The following is a 15,154-nucleotide window of genomic DNA, read 5'->3' on the forward strand; positions in this document are numbered from 1 at the left end:
TAGGGTCTGTGAGAGGTGGCCTCCCTCTGATTTATGGAGGAAATAAATGTTAAACAGGTACCTTCACTGCTAAGAGGACCCCTTCTTCTTTACCTACCAAACTCTGTACAAAAGAAGGAACCAAGGAATGAGACGAGAGTCATGATGGAGTCACAGCAGGACTAGGCTTACCCTGTCCGTGCAGCAGCATGGCGTCCACAGCCCCTTCTGCCGTGCCCTTGTCAACATGGCGCCATACTGAGAGACATGGAAGTCAGATGTTACTAAGAACCAAAGAGAGGCATCCAAGAAGACTAAGGGATAACTAAAGAGCTCGCAGTGTCTGATTTTATTTCAAGGGAAAGGAGTACAGCTAACTCGCAATGATCCACATCCAGGTAATCTGTGGGGAAGGGGTTGAGAGGAATCACTACTACCCAGGCCCTGCTACTATCCCATCAAATTTACAAAAGAACTCTGACAAGATTAACAAGATGCATCCTATTCACAAGAAAAATTGTGATTAAATTCTATTTCCTTAATTTTAGTGCCTAAAAATATCCAGCCAGTATAGGTAATTAAACAAGGGCATCTGAGCCTCTACTGCGAAATAGAACAACGTGGTTTTTGCACCAGTATCTTTTTTTTTTTGAGACAGAGTTTCATTTTGTCACCCTCAGTAGAGTGCCATGGCGTACCAGCTCACAGCAACCTCTAGCTCTTGGGCTTAGGCGATTCTCTTGCCTCAGCCTCCCGAGTAGCTGGGACTACAGGTGCCTGCCACAACACCCGGCTATTTTTTTGTTGCAGTTAGGCCAGAGCCGGGTTTGAACCTGCCACCCTTGGTATATGGGGCCGGCGCCCTACTCATTGAGCCACAGGTGCCACCCAGCACCAATATCCTTTTTAAGGACATTCATGACTCAGGCTGAAGGAATAAACTGCAAAGGCCAAGTATAAGAATCTATCAAATATTCAAAAATGATAAGACTCGGGGGAAAAAAGTATCAGAAGCCATAAAGAGAAGCATCTTTTTCTCTAACTTAGAAACTAGCCAGCAGACTTGGCAAGCCACGGGCCATTTGGCATCACTTTGGTCAGCCTTCATACCCCCAAACCTACAGTCTACACAGCTCACTCACAGATCTCCCCAGTGCGAGAATTTAATGCTGCAATCACATTCTTCTCTGTGGCCACAACCAATTTCTTGAATCCAGGGGAAAATTCCAAGGAGGCAAACTTGAGCTTCCCAACATATTGCTGTCTCCTAAGAAAAAGAGGGCAGGGGAACATAAGAGGCCAAAATCATCACTGCACAAAATGCTCTGGAAAAATTAGAACCACAGGGTTATCAACAGCACACTCATCTTAGGACGTGTAAGAAATACTTGTTGGAGCCCTGCATAGTGGCTCACAGCTATAAGCCTAGCACTCTGGGAGGCCAAGGTAGGAGGATCATTTGAGGTCAGGAGTTTGAGAGCAGTCTGAGTAAGAGTGAGACCCTTGCCTCTGCTAAAAATAGAAAAAAAACAGCCAGGTTTTGGTGGCACATGGCTGTGGTCTCAGCTACTTGGGAGGCTGAAGCAGGAGGATCACTTGAACCCAGGAGTATCAGATTGCTGTAAGCTAGGCTTGAGACACAGCACTCTAGCCTGGGCAACAGAGGAAGACTGTATCTCAGAAAAAAAAAAGCCAAGCGTGGTGGCTCATGCCTGTAATCCTATCGCTCTAGGAGGCCAAGGCAGGTGGATTGCATGAGCTCAGGAGTTCGAGACCAGCCTGAGTAAAAGCGAGACTCCATCTCTACTAAAAATAGAAAAAACTGAGGCAAGAGGATCATCTGAGCCCAAGAGTTGGAGGTTGCTATGAGCTATGACGCCACAGCACTCTACCCAGGGGGATAGCTTGAGACTCTGTCTCAGAAAAAAAGAGATATCAGAGCAGGGATGTTCAAACACAAAGAAAAGGCCACATGGGGACACAGTGAGAAGGCAGCCAAGGGGAAGAGGCCTCAGGAGAAACAAAACCTGCCAATACCTTGATCTTGGACTTCTACATTTCAGAACTGTGAGAAAATAAATTTCTGTTGTTTAAGCCACCCCGTCTGCAGTATTTCATTATAGCAGCCTAAGCAAACTGATAATGACCACAGACACACTTAACATTTTGGTGAACAGGCATGCAGTGCCTAAGAAAGTTTCAGTCAATGACAGACTGCATGTGTAATGTGAGCCCATAAGATCATGACGGAGCTGAAAAATTTCTATTGTCTAGTGAAGTAGCCTCATGATGTTGTAGCACAAAGCATTACTCACATGTTTGTAGTGATGCTGGTGTAAACAAACCTACTGCACTGCTAATTGTATAAAAGTATAGCACATATAATTATGTACTATATAATAAATGCTAAATAATGATAATAAATGACCATGTTACTGGTTTATGCATTTAGTATGCTATATTTTTTAACTCCATTTTTATTAAATCGTAACTGTATGGGTACTATGCTACATTTTTAAAATATAATTTCAGAGTATACGCCTTCTACAGGGTGTCCCGAAAGCCATCATACAAAGGGAAAATGGAAAATTGTACTTTCATTTACAAAATATTCATCACGAAATTTTACAAAATTACAAAATATTCTCTACTCTGGTCACCTCTTTCTAAACACATACATGAAGTCTTCCTCCCACTCATGGAGAACACGTTCCAAGAGATCTGCTGTTATAATTTGCCAATGTATGGCAACTTTTGAGACACCCTATACAAAAAAAAGTTAAGCGTCTGTGGCTCAATGGAGTAGGGCACTGGCCCCATATGCCGGAGATGGCTGGTTCAAACCCAGCCCCGGCCAAAAACTGCAAAAACAAACAAACAAACAACAAAAAAAAAAGTTAACTGTAAATCAGCCTGAAGCAGGTGCTTCAGGAGGTGTTCCAGAAGACATTGTTACCATAAGAGATGACAGCTCCAGGCACAACATTGCCCCTGAAGACTTTCCAGTGGGACAAGATATGGAAGTGAAAAAAACTGATCCTGTGTACGCGTAGGGTAATGTGTGTGTATCTTAGCTTTTAACAAAAAAGTATAAAAAGTAAAAAAAAAAATTTTTTTTAAATGCTATAGAAAAAAGCTTATAAGGGTAATAAGGATATAAAGAAAGAAAACATTTCTGTATAAATGTATGATGTATGTGTGTTTTAAACTGTTATCACAAGACTCAAAAATTTTAAAAAGTGAAAAGGGTTATAAAGTAAAAATACAGTAAGGCAAGACTGATTTATTATTGAAAAGATATTTTTACAAATTTAACGTAGCCTAAATGTACAATGTTTACAGAGTCTGAAATAGCACACAGTGATGTCCTCACCAATTCACCTAGAACAGCAGTTCTCAACTGGTGGGTCGCAACCCCCTTTTAACAATGAAAATACGTTGCAGCATTAGGAAGGTTGAGAAATACTGACCTAGAACAACTTCCACGCCTGCAAGTTCCATTTGTGGCAAGTGTCCTGCACAAGTGTACCATTTTTTATCTTTTTTTTTTTTAATTTTCACATATACATGTGTTCATTTTTTATCTTTTATACAGTATTCGTGCTGTACCTTTTCTATGCTTAAATACATAAACACTTAGCATTACTGTACAGTAATGTGCTGTATGGATCTATAGCCTAGAACAAAAGCCTAGTCCTGTACCATATAGCATATGTGTGTAGCAGGCTGTATATACCACGTTATGTTTATATTAGTATACTCTATGATGTTCGCAGGCAACACGTCTGTATCTCCTTCTGTTTATTTTTCTTTTCTTTTTTTTTTTTTTTTGAGATATAGTCTAACTCTGCTACCCAGGCTAGAATGTTTTGAAATCAGCCTAGTTCACAGCAACCTCAGACTCCTGGGTTCAAGTGATCCTCCTGCTTTGGCCTACCGTGTAGCTGGAACTACACCACAAAGACTAGCTAATTTTTTCTATTTTTAGTAGAGATAGGGTCTCACTCTTGCTCACGCGGGTCTTGAACTCCTCAATTCAAGCAATCCTCCCTCCTTGGCCTTCCAGAGTGCTAAGATTACAGGCATGAGACATCGTGCCTGACACCTTCTGTTTATTTTTCAATGTGAAAATTGCATATGCCTGTGTATTCTTCTAAATTAATTACACATATTCCCTACTATATATGTGTAATATACATGTGACATTGTGAACATCTGTGCATATAATTAAAAACGTGACATGTATTTGTCACACTGTCTGGCATACAGTCAACACATACGTGAATCAATTTTTCCTGGACAGAAAATACTTCACAGGATAAGAGATATTTGAGCTGGCCCCAGATGTTATTGCAATTGTAAACAGCAATAACAACAGGCAACATTCAGTGATTGCACTTAATGAACCAGGCATTGTGCTAAGTAATTTAACAGGGCTATTTCATTCATTCTACAACTGCTATGGGAGACAACTATTAGAAAACCCATTCTAAAGACAAGGAAACCAAGGCACTCTCCTAAGATCACACAACCTATAAATGGCAAAATGGGGATTCAAACAAAAGCAAGCTGACTTCTGGCATTAAGGAAGAGGTGGGTGAGTGAATGAATGAATGTACGGTGGCAGCTCCTGGGTTATTGGAATTTGGGGCAACCCTGCTCTGAGCCTAAGGCGGGCTAAGCAGAAGGTAAGAGGACTCAGTTTAGTACTTATAAGACAAAAACCCCGGCTCAGAGCCTGTAGCTCAAGCGACTCGGGCGCCAGCCACATATACCAGAGCTGGCGGGTTGGAATCCAGCCTGGGCCTGCCAAACAACAATCACAACCAAAAAATAACTGGCGCTATGGCGGGCGCCTGTAGTCCCAGCTATCTGGGACGCTGAGGGAAGAGAATCGCTTAAGCCCCAGAGTTTGAGGTTGCTGTGACCTGCGATACCGCAGCACTCTACCCAGGGCAATAGCTTGAGATCCTGTCTCAAAAAACAAAGGCGACGCCTGTGGCTCAGTGGATAGGGCGCCGGCCCCACATACCGAGGGTGGCAGGTTCGAACCCGCCTCGGCCAAACTGCAACAAAGAAATAGCCGGGCGTTGTGGCGGGCACCTGTAGTCCTAGCTACTCAGGAAGCTGAGGCAAGATAATCGCCTGAGCCCAGGAGTTGGAGGTTGCTGTGAGTTGTGATGCCACAGCACTCTACCAAGGGCGATAAAGTGAGATTTTGTCTCTAAAAAAAAAAAGACACCAATTCGAGTAGGAATGAAAGTTCACTGAGGGCTGGAGACCTCTTAGTTGTTCCGGTAAACCGAAAATTTGACAGTTAAAGAAATGGGGGCTGACAGGGAAGGTCGCAATCAGTGATCCCTGACTCGAAGCCCAAGCATGTCAGGATGGCAAGGCTGGCTTCACGGGCGTACAACCTGTAGTCATACAAGGACAGGCTTGAATGACCCTCAGTGCTTGGTTTCAAGCTCTGCTGCCGACGTCTTAAACCTTTGATAATTAAAAAAATAATAAAATTGTTGAGCAGATAACCCCACCTTTTCATTTTGCACTAGGTCCCGCAAATCATGTGGCCAGTTCTACTGCACGGTAAACCTCCTTCCTTTAGCAAGTAGAAGACAGGTAGTAGGAAAACAGCCACAGATTTTCTGAATAGGCCCCACATGTACTCACCAGTCAAACTTGCCCACTTGGTCTTCGTAGACCGCGGCCGCAGGGAAAAGCAGCACAGCCCACAGCCAGAAACAGGGGACCAAGGCCGCCGCCATGATAGAAGTACAGGCACCGCCCGCCGCCGGCCCGGCATGCACCGGGCCTCAGACTCCGCCTCGCGGAACCGTAACTTTAAAGAGCTGTGCAGGGAACTCTCGGTGGGGGGGGCGCTGGAGTTTCAGAGGCCGCTTGGACGCGTGGGAAGTCGCCTTGCAGACACGGAAGAAAGTGTAATCGGCGGCCCAGCAGAGAAAGACGGGCTGCCCTACAGATTGGGTCAGGCACACGCGAGGGCAGCCCCCGAGGGCCGTCCCACAGGCCCCCGCGCGGCAGGGGCCTAACGGGGCGCCCCGCCTTCCGCAGCACGTGTCTTCAGCGCGATGCCCAAATCTAAGCGTGACAAGAAAGGTGAGGGAAAGGGGCGTCGGGAGCCGGCGGGGAACTCCGCGGGCCGACTACCAAACCTGCGATGGGGGCTTCGGAGAAGCTAAGTCACAGAATGACAGGCCAGGACCTGTGCGAGGTGTCCGCGGCCTTGCTGCGAACTGGGGTGGGCGCTTCGGGGCGGTGGAATCGCCAGAGGGTCATGGAGCCGGGTTGGGACGCAAGAGCGGAGACTCCTTAGCCCAGCCTCCAGTGTTTTTACCCGGCCGACCGGGCTGGGAGACAGCTCCTGGACACCAACCTACCTAGGTTGTGCCTCATGTCGCCTCGGCCCTTTCCCTGTCTCTGCCCGTGCTCTTCCTTCGCTACCGCACCCTGGCCGTAATTGTTTTCCCTCCTGCGATCAAAGGCTTGTTCCGCGTCTGGCCCTCCGTATCTGCAGTTGTTTTCTCTGGCACCTTTACGCTCCGCTTTTCCTGTGGCGGTTTCCTTCTCAGTTGTCAGTTCATATGGTGCCTTTACTAAGGTGATATCTCCCTCACACTGGCTGCCTAGCACATTTGATACATATTTAAAGGGCTAGCATTTCCTAGGCGTTGGGGGATACAGCAGGCGTAGCTCTCAAATAAGTTTAACATTTCAGTCAGGAGAAGTATATCCCCCCCAATACCAAAAGTCACATAAATATAGGTGTGTCAGGTGAAGTAAAGAGAAGGGGAAAGAGATGCTTTGTACAATGGTGTCAGGAAAGGTCTTGCTGATGTGACAAACAGAAACCTGAAGAAAGGAAGTGAGCCTCCTGTGGAGTTCTCGGGCAAAAGATGTTCCAAGAAGTGGGAACACAAAGTGCAAAGACTCTGAAGTGGGAGCATATTTGACATGTTCTCAGACAAGAGCACAGTGTGGTGGACCAGAGTAAGCCAAGTAGAGTTGGGGGATGGAAATTGAGACCTTCCTATGGAATTGGCTTTCATACCCAGGTGAGGTGGGTAGCCATCCTAGAGCTCAAGCAGAAGGTTGGTGTCATTTACCTGCAGGGTCACTGCAGTTGCTCTGTTGAGAATAGCAGAGGAGAAGGGGAGAAGATAGGGGAGAGGGGAAGGATGGAAGCAGCATGGCCAGCAGTAATCCAAAAGAGGGTGGTGCTGGCTTGGACCAAAGATGTAGCAGTGGAGATGATGGGGAGTGGCCAGCTGTATCTCATTTGGCATCCTTTGCTGCACTTGCCACTGACTTTTGTGATTGCCTTTGTGCATGCCTTGTGAAGAGGGACTATGAATGCCAGGCAGAGTGAAGAAGAGGAGGCCAAGGCCACTTCCTGAGAGCACCCAGGGCTTTGCAGTTGATGCTGTGGGGTTTCTTGGGTTTTGTTTGTCTTAAAAATGGTCTCACGAAGTTGCCCAGGCTGGTCCCAAACTCCTTTCCGCAAATAGTCCTCCATTCTTGGCCTCCCAATTAGATTATAGGCAGCAGTCACTGCACACAGCCTAGTTTGTGCTCTGTTAAATGTTTATGATCTGATTCTGTGGAGGGGTCCCAAGTCAAATCTGGCAAATGTTAAACTCTGCTGGGCAGGGAGCAGATCGGGCCCCAAAGAGGCACTGCTGCATTGCAGTACAATTGCAAAACAAAAGTGCTGATATATAACAGAAGAGATTCAGTCCCCAGATCACCATTCCACAGCATAGGCGAAGTCTTCCCATGCACACTGAGAGTGTTCCACCTCCACCCTGCAGTAGAGATTTCTGGGTTAGCGGGGGTCCTCAAACTACTCGGGCCACATGAGGTGGTGTGATTGTATTTGTTCCCGTTTTGTTTTTTTACTTCAAAATAAGATATGTGCAGTGTGCATAGGAATTTGTTCATTTTTTTTTTTTTTAAACTATAGTCCGGTCCTCCAACAATCTGAGGGACAGTGAACTGGCCCCCTGTTTAAAAGTTTGAGGACCCCTTGGGCGGCGCCTGTGGCTTGGTGAGTGGGGCGCCGGCCCCATATGCCAAGGGTGGCAGGTTCAAACCCAGCCCCGGCCAAACTGCAACAACAAAAAAAATAGCTGGGCGTTGTGGCGGGCGCCTGTAGTCCCAGCTGCTCGGGAGGCTGAGGCAAGAGAATCACGTAAGCCCAAGAGTTAGAGGTTGCTGTGAGCCGCGTGACGCCACGGCACTCTACCCCAGTGCGGTACAGTGAGACTCTGTCTCTACAAAAAAAAAAAAAAAAGTTTGAGGACCCCTGGAAGGGTTAAGGAACACCTGGTTCATCTAAGTAGCAGGAGATATATATCAAGAGATCTTTAGCCGCAGGAATGCTAGAGAGAAGCTACTCTGTGAACTCTGGGAATAGCTTCGCATGCCAGTGTGGTGGCGGCAAAGTCTTTGGTGCCTATCTTTCCTCAGACTAATTCGGTCCTGCTGAGCTATCAATGGAGGAAAGAAAGTAAGTCTGCAGCGCATCCAGATGTATCTCTGGTCATCTCTCTTCTTTTTCTTCTTTGTATTAGTTTCCTTAACCAAAACTGCCAAGAAAGGCTTGGAACTGAAACAGAACCTGATAGAAGAGGTAAGCGCTTAGGAAAATTTGTATTTTCCTAGCACTTATGTTTGTTGGTTTATAAAGGTGGGCTTAGGACTGTTTGTGGGAGGCATACTGTTTTAAAAAAGACAAAAAACAAAACCCACCATGCTGCTGTCCAGCCCTTTTCTTCCCAGCAGCAGCACAGTAAGAGCTCCCAGGGTGGTGGTTTCCAGCCGTGACTGAACTCTTACCCTGTGCCTTGCACTGTGCTTAGTGTTTCATGACCGTCGTTCCCCTCGCCCTCATAACACCCCTGTGAGTTCAGTACTAGGTGATGTTACCACTGTTTTTTTTCTGGTTTTGGGGGGTTTTTTGGCCAGAGCTGGGTTTGAACCCGCCCTACTCCTTGAGCCACAAGCGCCGCCCGTTACCACTGATTTGCAGTTGGAGTCACCAAAGCTTCCAGAGATTTGTTAGCCTGCCTGATGTAAAAAGGGCTAGAGAATTTACCAGATGTGCACCAACCTGTTGTCTGTACTGCCTCTGACCTGCCAGCCTGGACTGTAGGCTGGGTGAGCACAGAGTCTTTTGCTGTGCAAAGATTCCATTCCTTGAGATTACCTCATGATGGCTTTGGCTAGCAACCAGGCAGAGCAGTGCTGGTATGCTCCCCCTCCCCCATTTGTAAATAATGAGGCTCCATATGTTTCCATTTAGCAGGAGCATGGGTAAGTGTTTCTAGGTTAACAATTGATGGTCAAGGGCGGCGCCTGTGGCTCAAGGAGTAGGGCGCTGGTCCCATATGCTGGAGGTGGCGGGTTCAAACCTAGCCCCGGCCAAAAACAAAAAAAAAAACGATTGATGGTCAATTCAACTGTTCGTTGGCCACGGATAGCAGATAGGTCAGAAACCTGGCCTGTCTGTAGCACAGGGTCTAGATCCATGGCTCCACTTCCTGTAGTTAGTGGTCCTGGTTTCAGTAATGGAGGTAGGGAGACACGCAGATTAGAGGCCTCCAGCTCTGACAGTTGCCACAGTCATTTGGGGCCTAGAGCAGATATCTTCTCATCTGACACCAGATTAGTGCCCCACCCGTGCTGCCCTTGAGCCTCATGAATTATCTCACAGCTTCGGAAATGTGTGGACACCTACAAGTACCTTTTTATCTTCTCTGTGGCCAACATGAGGAACAGCAAGCTGAAAGACATCCGGAATGCCTGGAAGCACAGCCGGTGAGCAGGCACTGGGGAGAGGGCCTTTTGAGTGGGGAAGGGGCTAGGCTGTTCATGTTCAAGGTGCAGAAGCAATGTCTAACCATTTGGGTACCCACATAATGCACAAAGGACAAAGTGCCATCCCCCTTGAAGAGCACTTCTGTTTAACTGTCCAAGTGGTGTCAGTTCCCGGGGGCAGGACTTGCTAGTTACTCAGGGGGATGTTCAAGGAGTGGTCTGTTCAGGGAAACTGGCCCCTCACTCTCAGAATCTGGGCCTTTCATTAGGAGCATCATACAGTTGAGAACATCAGTGTGTGCACCGGGGCAAAGACCATGACCTGAAAGCGGGCTGCAGAAGCCACCTGGCTTTGGTTGTTGGTCTCTTGCTACACCAGTTCAGATTCAGACCATTAATTGTGCCTCCTTCATACAACCAGCTGGGGAGGATTGTTATATGTTCACAGTGCTGCTAGACAAAATGTTCACAATATCTGGGATCTGTGGGTGGGGAAATGATGAAAGCCCCTTGGGCTGGGGACAGAATGTGGATGTGCAGGGTAGAGAAGTAGAATTCTCTGGCCGTGTGGGCTGCTGGGGACTGGAGGTGGTTTACATTTAGCTGGGAGAAGGGGGGTGGGCAGGGCACTTCCTTCACAGACCCTTCTTTCTTGATAGGATGTTCTTTGGCAAAAACAAAGTGATGATGGTGGCCTTGGGTCGGAGCCCATCTGATGAGTACAAAGACAACCTGCATCAGGTGCGCCACTGGCCCTCCTGGAAGGGGCCGGGCAAAGCTGCCTTCTCTCCTGCCACTCCTGCGTGATAGCCCCTTGCAGCCACCTGCCAACCTGTGGTCAGAGAGACCAAGGCCTGGCTTAAACTTCTTGGGTTCTCTCTTTGATCTCCAGACCCAGGGAATGGCACTCTTCTCGCCCCCATCCCCTCCCTCTGTGACAGTGAGAAATGTTAAATGCCAAATATTCCCCAGTTGACAAAATAGTCCCCACTAGAGAATCACTTCTCCAGCGTGACCGTACTGACCTTACTTTGGATTTGTAGGTCAGCAAGAAGTTAAGGGGTGAAGTTGGTCTCCTTTTCACCAACCACTCGAAGGAAGAAGTGAATGAGTAAGTGTTTCTGAGGAATGAAGGAGATGAGAAAGAGGATTCTAGGGAAGGAATAAAGCAGGGGTGGCGGCGCCTATGGCTCAAAGGAGTAGGGCGCCGGCCCCATATGCTGGAGGTGGCAAGTTCAAACCCAGCCCCGGCCAGAAACTGCAAAAAAAAAAAAAGCAGGGGCTTTGTCCAGTATGGAGGCATCATGCTGAAACCAGTTCCTAGAATCCTGTTACGAGGCTGCTGGCCTGTGACCAGAGCCATCTCCGTCCTCTCTGACACCCTACTCTAGTTGGCTGCCAACCAGCAAACAGGGAGCAGAGGAGGGCCATGGGACACTGGCTTCAAGTGGGCTGGTAGTCAAGAACCTCCCCTCCTACCACTTCTCTTTTCCCTAAGGTGGTTCACAAAATACACAGAAATGGACTATGCCCGAGCCGGTAACAAAGCCACTTTCACTGTGAGCCTGGATCCGGGGCCACTGGAGCAGTTCCCCCACTCCATGGAGCCACAGCTGAGGCAGCTGGGCCTGCCTACTGCCCTCAAGAGAGGTATGAATGGTCCCTGAGCTGAAAAGTACCAGCCTAGAGCCAAGTGCAAAGGCTTCCAGGCACTCCCTTTCTGACTGAGCACGTCGTTTCTACAAGCTTCCATTTTCTTGTGTGAAAATGGAGCTTCATAGCTGCGGTGAAAGTGGATGGTAGCGTACAGCCAGCATACAGCACATAGGGTCATCAGGGAGCACACACCACTGCCTGTGTGTGCTGGAGCTGTGGGAACAGCTGGCAGCCTGGATTCTTCCAGCTCAGCAGCTGTGGAGAGGGCTCTGCAGGTTTCTGGGCCAGAAGTAACTTGGGGCCATCCCCACTGCAGGTGTGGTGACCCTGCTGTCTGACTATGAGGTATGCAAGGAGGGCGACGTGCTGACCCCAGAGCAGGCCCGTGTCCTGGTAAGTTTGTCCCCTTGAGGCTCGGGGGATGGGGGAGGCTGACTGCCTTTCTCTTGCCTACTGAAAATCTCCCCTGGCACTTCTGATCGCCTCATTCCTCCCTTAAAGAAGCTTTTTGGGTATGAGATGGCTGAATTCAAGGTGACCATCAAATACATGTGGGATGCAGAGTCAGGAAGGTTCCAACAGATGGGAGATGACTTGCCAGAGAGTGCATCTGAGTCAGCAGAAGAATCAGAGTCAGACAACGAGGACTGATGGGCTGTCAGGACTAATGGCCTTCTTGCACTGCCTGGATTGCACTGTGTGGATTGCGCTGGGCCACACAGGACTTCCACCGCCCCTCCGGAGGGGGCAGCTCTTTGTTTGGCTGTGGATGAAGAAGGGAGGGTAGTGGGCGCTGACTCTTCCTATACAGAATAAAACTACACAGGGTGTCAGCCTGGAGACAAGAAAAGGGACTTTTCTTTAAAAAAGAGCCTCTGGATTTGTTTTTCTTAGGAGTCCCAGGAATCCCTTTGTTTGCCTTGTCAGCCAGATTCTCCATGCCTTCTGTGGGAACACTGCGACATTGCAGTCCCAGAGCTGGGGGCTCTCCTTCTCCAGCCCTGGCTGTCCTTCCTACCCTCTACACACACACCCTCCCCAACCAGGGCTGAGGATCTGAGGGATGCTGGGAAGATGGGAGACTTTAGCTAAGACAAGACTGAAATCTCAGTTCAGACATAGTGGCTCACACTTGTAATCCTAGCACTCTGGGAAGCCAAGGCAGGTGGATTGCCTGAGCTTAGGAGTTCGAGACCAACCTGAGCAAGAGTGAGATCCCATCTCTACTAAAAATAGAAAAATTAGCTGGGCATGGTGGCACATGCCTGTAATCCCAGCTACTTGGGAGGCTGAAGCAAGAAGACTCCTTAAACCTAAGAGTTTGAGGTTGCTGTGAGCTATGATGATGCCACGGCACTCAACCCCAGGGTGACGGAGTGAGACTATCAAAAAAAAAAAAAAAAAAAGACTGAAATACTGCTGGAGTTGAGGACCAGTATTCAAAACCTTCCACAGGTTTGGTGACTCTAATGGTAGGTTTTTGCCCAAATTGTTCTATTTGCAAGGGATTTTTTTTGTTGTTTTGTTTTTGTTTTGAGACAGAGTCTCACACTTTTGTCCTGGATAGAGTATCATGGTGTTATAACTCATAGCAACCACAAACTCTTCAGCTTGAATAATCCTCTTGCCTCAGCCTCCTGAGTAGTGGGAACTACAAGCATGCACCACCACACCCAGCTAATTTTGTATTTCTAGTAGAGACAGGGTTTGACTCTTGCTCAGGCTGGTCTTGAACTCCTGAGCTCAAGGAGTTCAGAGAGCACACGCCTCGCAGAGTGCTACAATTATAGGCGTGAGCCACTGCCCCAGCCTATTTGTAAATACTTAGTGAAGGCAGTTCTGAACAAGAGAAAGCCTACTTCAGGGAATACGGTCATCTTTGTTTTCTGTGGTGCCTAGAAGAGTGAGGGTCACCTCCAGCCCCACTGCTGAGAGGTCAGGCAGGACTCTGGTGAGAGGGGGCCTCGTAAAGGCAGTGTGTCGGGCAGCGCCTGTGGCTCAGTCGGTAGGGCGCCAGCCCCATATACCGAGGGTGGCGGGTTCAAACCCAGCCCTGGCTGAACTGCAACCAAAAAAAAAAAAAATAGCCGGGTGTTGTGGAAGGCGCCTGTAGTCCCAGCTACTCGGGAGGCTGAAGCAAGAGAATCGCTTAGGCCCAGGAGTTGAGGTTGCTGTGAGCTGTATGATGCCGTGGCACTCTACCGAGGGCCATAAAGTGAGACTCTGTCTCTACAAAAAAGAAAAAAAAAGGCAGTGTGTCCCAGACACCCTCTACTGCAACTGGCCTTTGAAGACATTAGTCCATACTCTTGCCTCCCTTACCCCAAGGCCACAGGAAGCAGGCCACAGGTGCTAGGTTCATCCAGACCTTGCCTGCAGCCAGGTCAAATGCCAGCCAGATTCAACAGGAAGTGTAAAGAATCTGCAAACTGGGATGAGGACAGAAAGAATAGGCTGAATCAGCTTAAGGCCAAAACTGGCAAGGGGGCGAGGATGAAAATGGTGACAGTGCTTTCTGCACCTCAGATCAGGCCTATGCATAGAGGGGTAGTTGGGACATTTGTGGGCAACCAGGTGCCAGGCTTAGTGAAAGACATCCGCAAAAAAGGAAAGCCCGGCTCAAACGCAGGACACCACTTATGCCTGCCACCACGCCCCCGTCAAGATCTGGGCTGCGTCAAGCTCTCTAGGAGACCAAGCTGGGAGGATCCCTTGTGCTCAGGGGTTTGACACCAGCCTGGGCAAGAGTAAGATGCCATCTCTCCTAAAAATACAGAAACTAGCCAGGCATTGTGGCAGACTCCTGTAGTCCATCTACTCAGGAGACTGAGGCAATAGGACTGCTCAAGCCCATGGGTTTGAGGTTGCTGGGAGTTATGACACCACTGGCACTCAACCCAGGGAAACAGAGTAAGACTCGTCAAACAAAAAAAGGCCTGTAATCCTAATATTCTGGGAGGCCAAGGTGGATAGATTGCCTGAGCTCACAAGTTTGAGACCAGTCCAAGCAAGAGTGAGACCCCCGTCTCTAAAAAATATCTGGGCATTGTGGTGAGAGCCGGTAGGCCCAGCTACTCAGGAGGCTGAGGCAAGAGAATCAATTAAGCCCAAGACTTTGAGGTTGCTGTGAGCTACGACACCATGGCACTCAAACGAGGGTAACAAAATGAAAGAAAAAACAAAAACAAACCCCAAGGAACAGAACAGGGACTAAGGAGACCCTGGGAAGGGGGGCATTGTGCTCCTGAGACCCTCTTAATACCTTTGCCCTTTTTTTCTTTTCTCTTCTTTTTTTCCTTTTTGGAGACAGAGTCTTATTTTGTCACCCCCGGTAGAGTGCCATGGCATCACAGCTCACAGCAACCTCAAAGTGATTGGGCTCAAGTGATTCTCTTGCCTTAGCCTCCTGAGTAGCTGAAACTACAGGCGCCTGCCATAACGTCTGGCTATTTTTAGAGATGAGGTCCTTCTGGCTCAGGCTGGTCTCCAATCCATCCACCTTACTTCCCAGAGTGCTGGATTACAGGTGTGAGCCACCACGCCCAGCTAATACCTTTGCCCTGTGAAGACCCAGCCCCTTTCTCCCAGTCCAAGGGAGTACCGGAAACAAGTTGCAACCACGAGAGGGGATGAGTGTGGGGTGGGGAGCCAGGGAGGGTCACCACAGCCCTCAGCTACA

General features: G+C 48.4%; 2 protein-coding genes across 6 annotated transcripts in view; one reads left to right on the forward strand and one right to left on the reverse strand.

Annotated features, from left to right (window-relative positions):
• Positions 1-5,787, reverse strand: part of EMC1 (ER membrane protein complex subunit 1) — a 36,224-nt gene extending 30,437 nt beyond the window's left edge. For all 4 annotated transcript variants that reach the window (XR_008376854.1, XM_053575698.1, XM_053575697.1 and 1 more), the window contains exons 1-3: positions 5,653-5,787; positions 1,122-1,246; positions 172-237 (exon numbers count right to left, since the gene is read on the reverse strand). Coding sequence is in view for 3 of the 4 variants with exons in the window: in XM_053575698.1 (XP_053431673.1) it covers positions 172-237; positions 1,122-1,246; positions 5,653-5,747 (286 nt within the window). In the remaining variant the exon portion in view is untranslated. The remainder of the gene's footprint in view (positions 1-171; positions 238-1,121; positions 1,247-5,652) is intronic.
• Positions 5,788-5,960: 173 nt separating this feature from the next.
• On the forward strand, positions 5,961-12,315 carry MRTO4 (MRT4 homolog, ribosome maturation factor). Of its 2 annotated transcripts, none has more exons than XM_053575706.1 (8): positions 5,961-6,099; positions 8,574-8,632; positions 9,716-9,819; positions 10,479-10,560; positions 10,863-10,930; positions 11,318-11,469; positions 11,792-11,868; positions 11,977-12,315. In XM_053575706.1, exons 1-8 carry the CDS (start codon positions 6,072-6,074, stop codon positions 12,124-12,126), a joined length of 720 nt encoding a protein of 239 aa, XP_053431681.1. In that variant the 5' UTR covers positions 5,961-6,071; the 3' UTR covers positions 12,127-12,315. The 2 variants fall into 2 exon arrangements, with proteins under 2 accessions (XP_053431681.1, XP_053431682.1); XM_053575707.1 differs by having other exon boundaries at positions 11,980-12,315.
• Positions 12,316-15,154: the final 2,839 nt, after the last annotated feature.

The sequence above is a fragment of the Nycticebus coucang genome, chromosome 22 (assembly GCF_027406575.1).
Source record: "Nycticebus coucang isolate mNycCou1 chromosome 22, mNycCou1.pri, whole genome shotgun sequence".
Lineage (NCBI taxonomy): Eukaryota > Metazoa > Chordata > Mammalia > Primates > Lorisidae > Nycticebus > Nycticebus coucang.

Excerpts from the sequence above, each read along its gene's own strand:
- MRTO4 (XM_053575706.1), top strand. The coding sequence starts at position 6,072 with ATGCCCAAATCTAAGCGTGACAAGAAAG. Across the intron at positions 9,820-10,478 it reads AATGCCTGGAAGCACAGCCG|GATGTTCTTTGGCAAAAACA; the intron begins GTGAGCAGGCAC and ends CTTTCTTGATAG. Across the intron at positions 11,869-11,976 it reads CAGAGCAGGCCCGTGTCCTG|AAGCTTTTTGGGTATGAGAT; the intron begins GTAAGTTTGTCC and ends CCTCCCTTAAAG.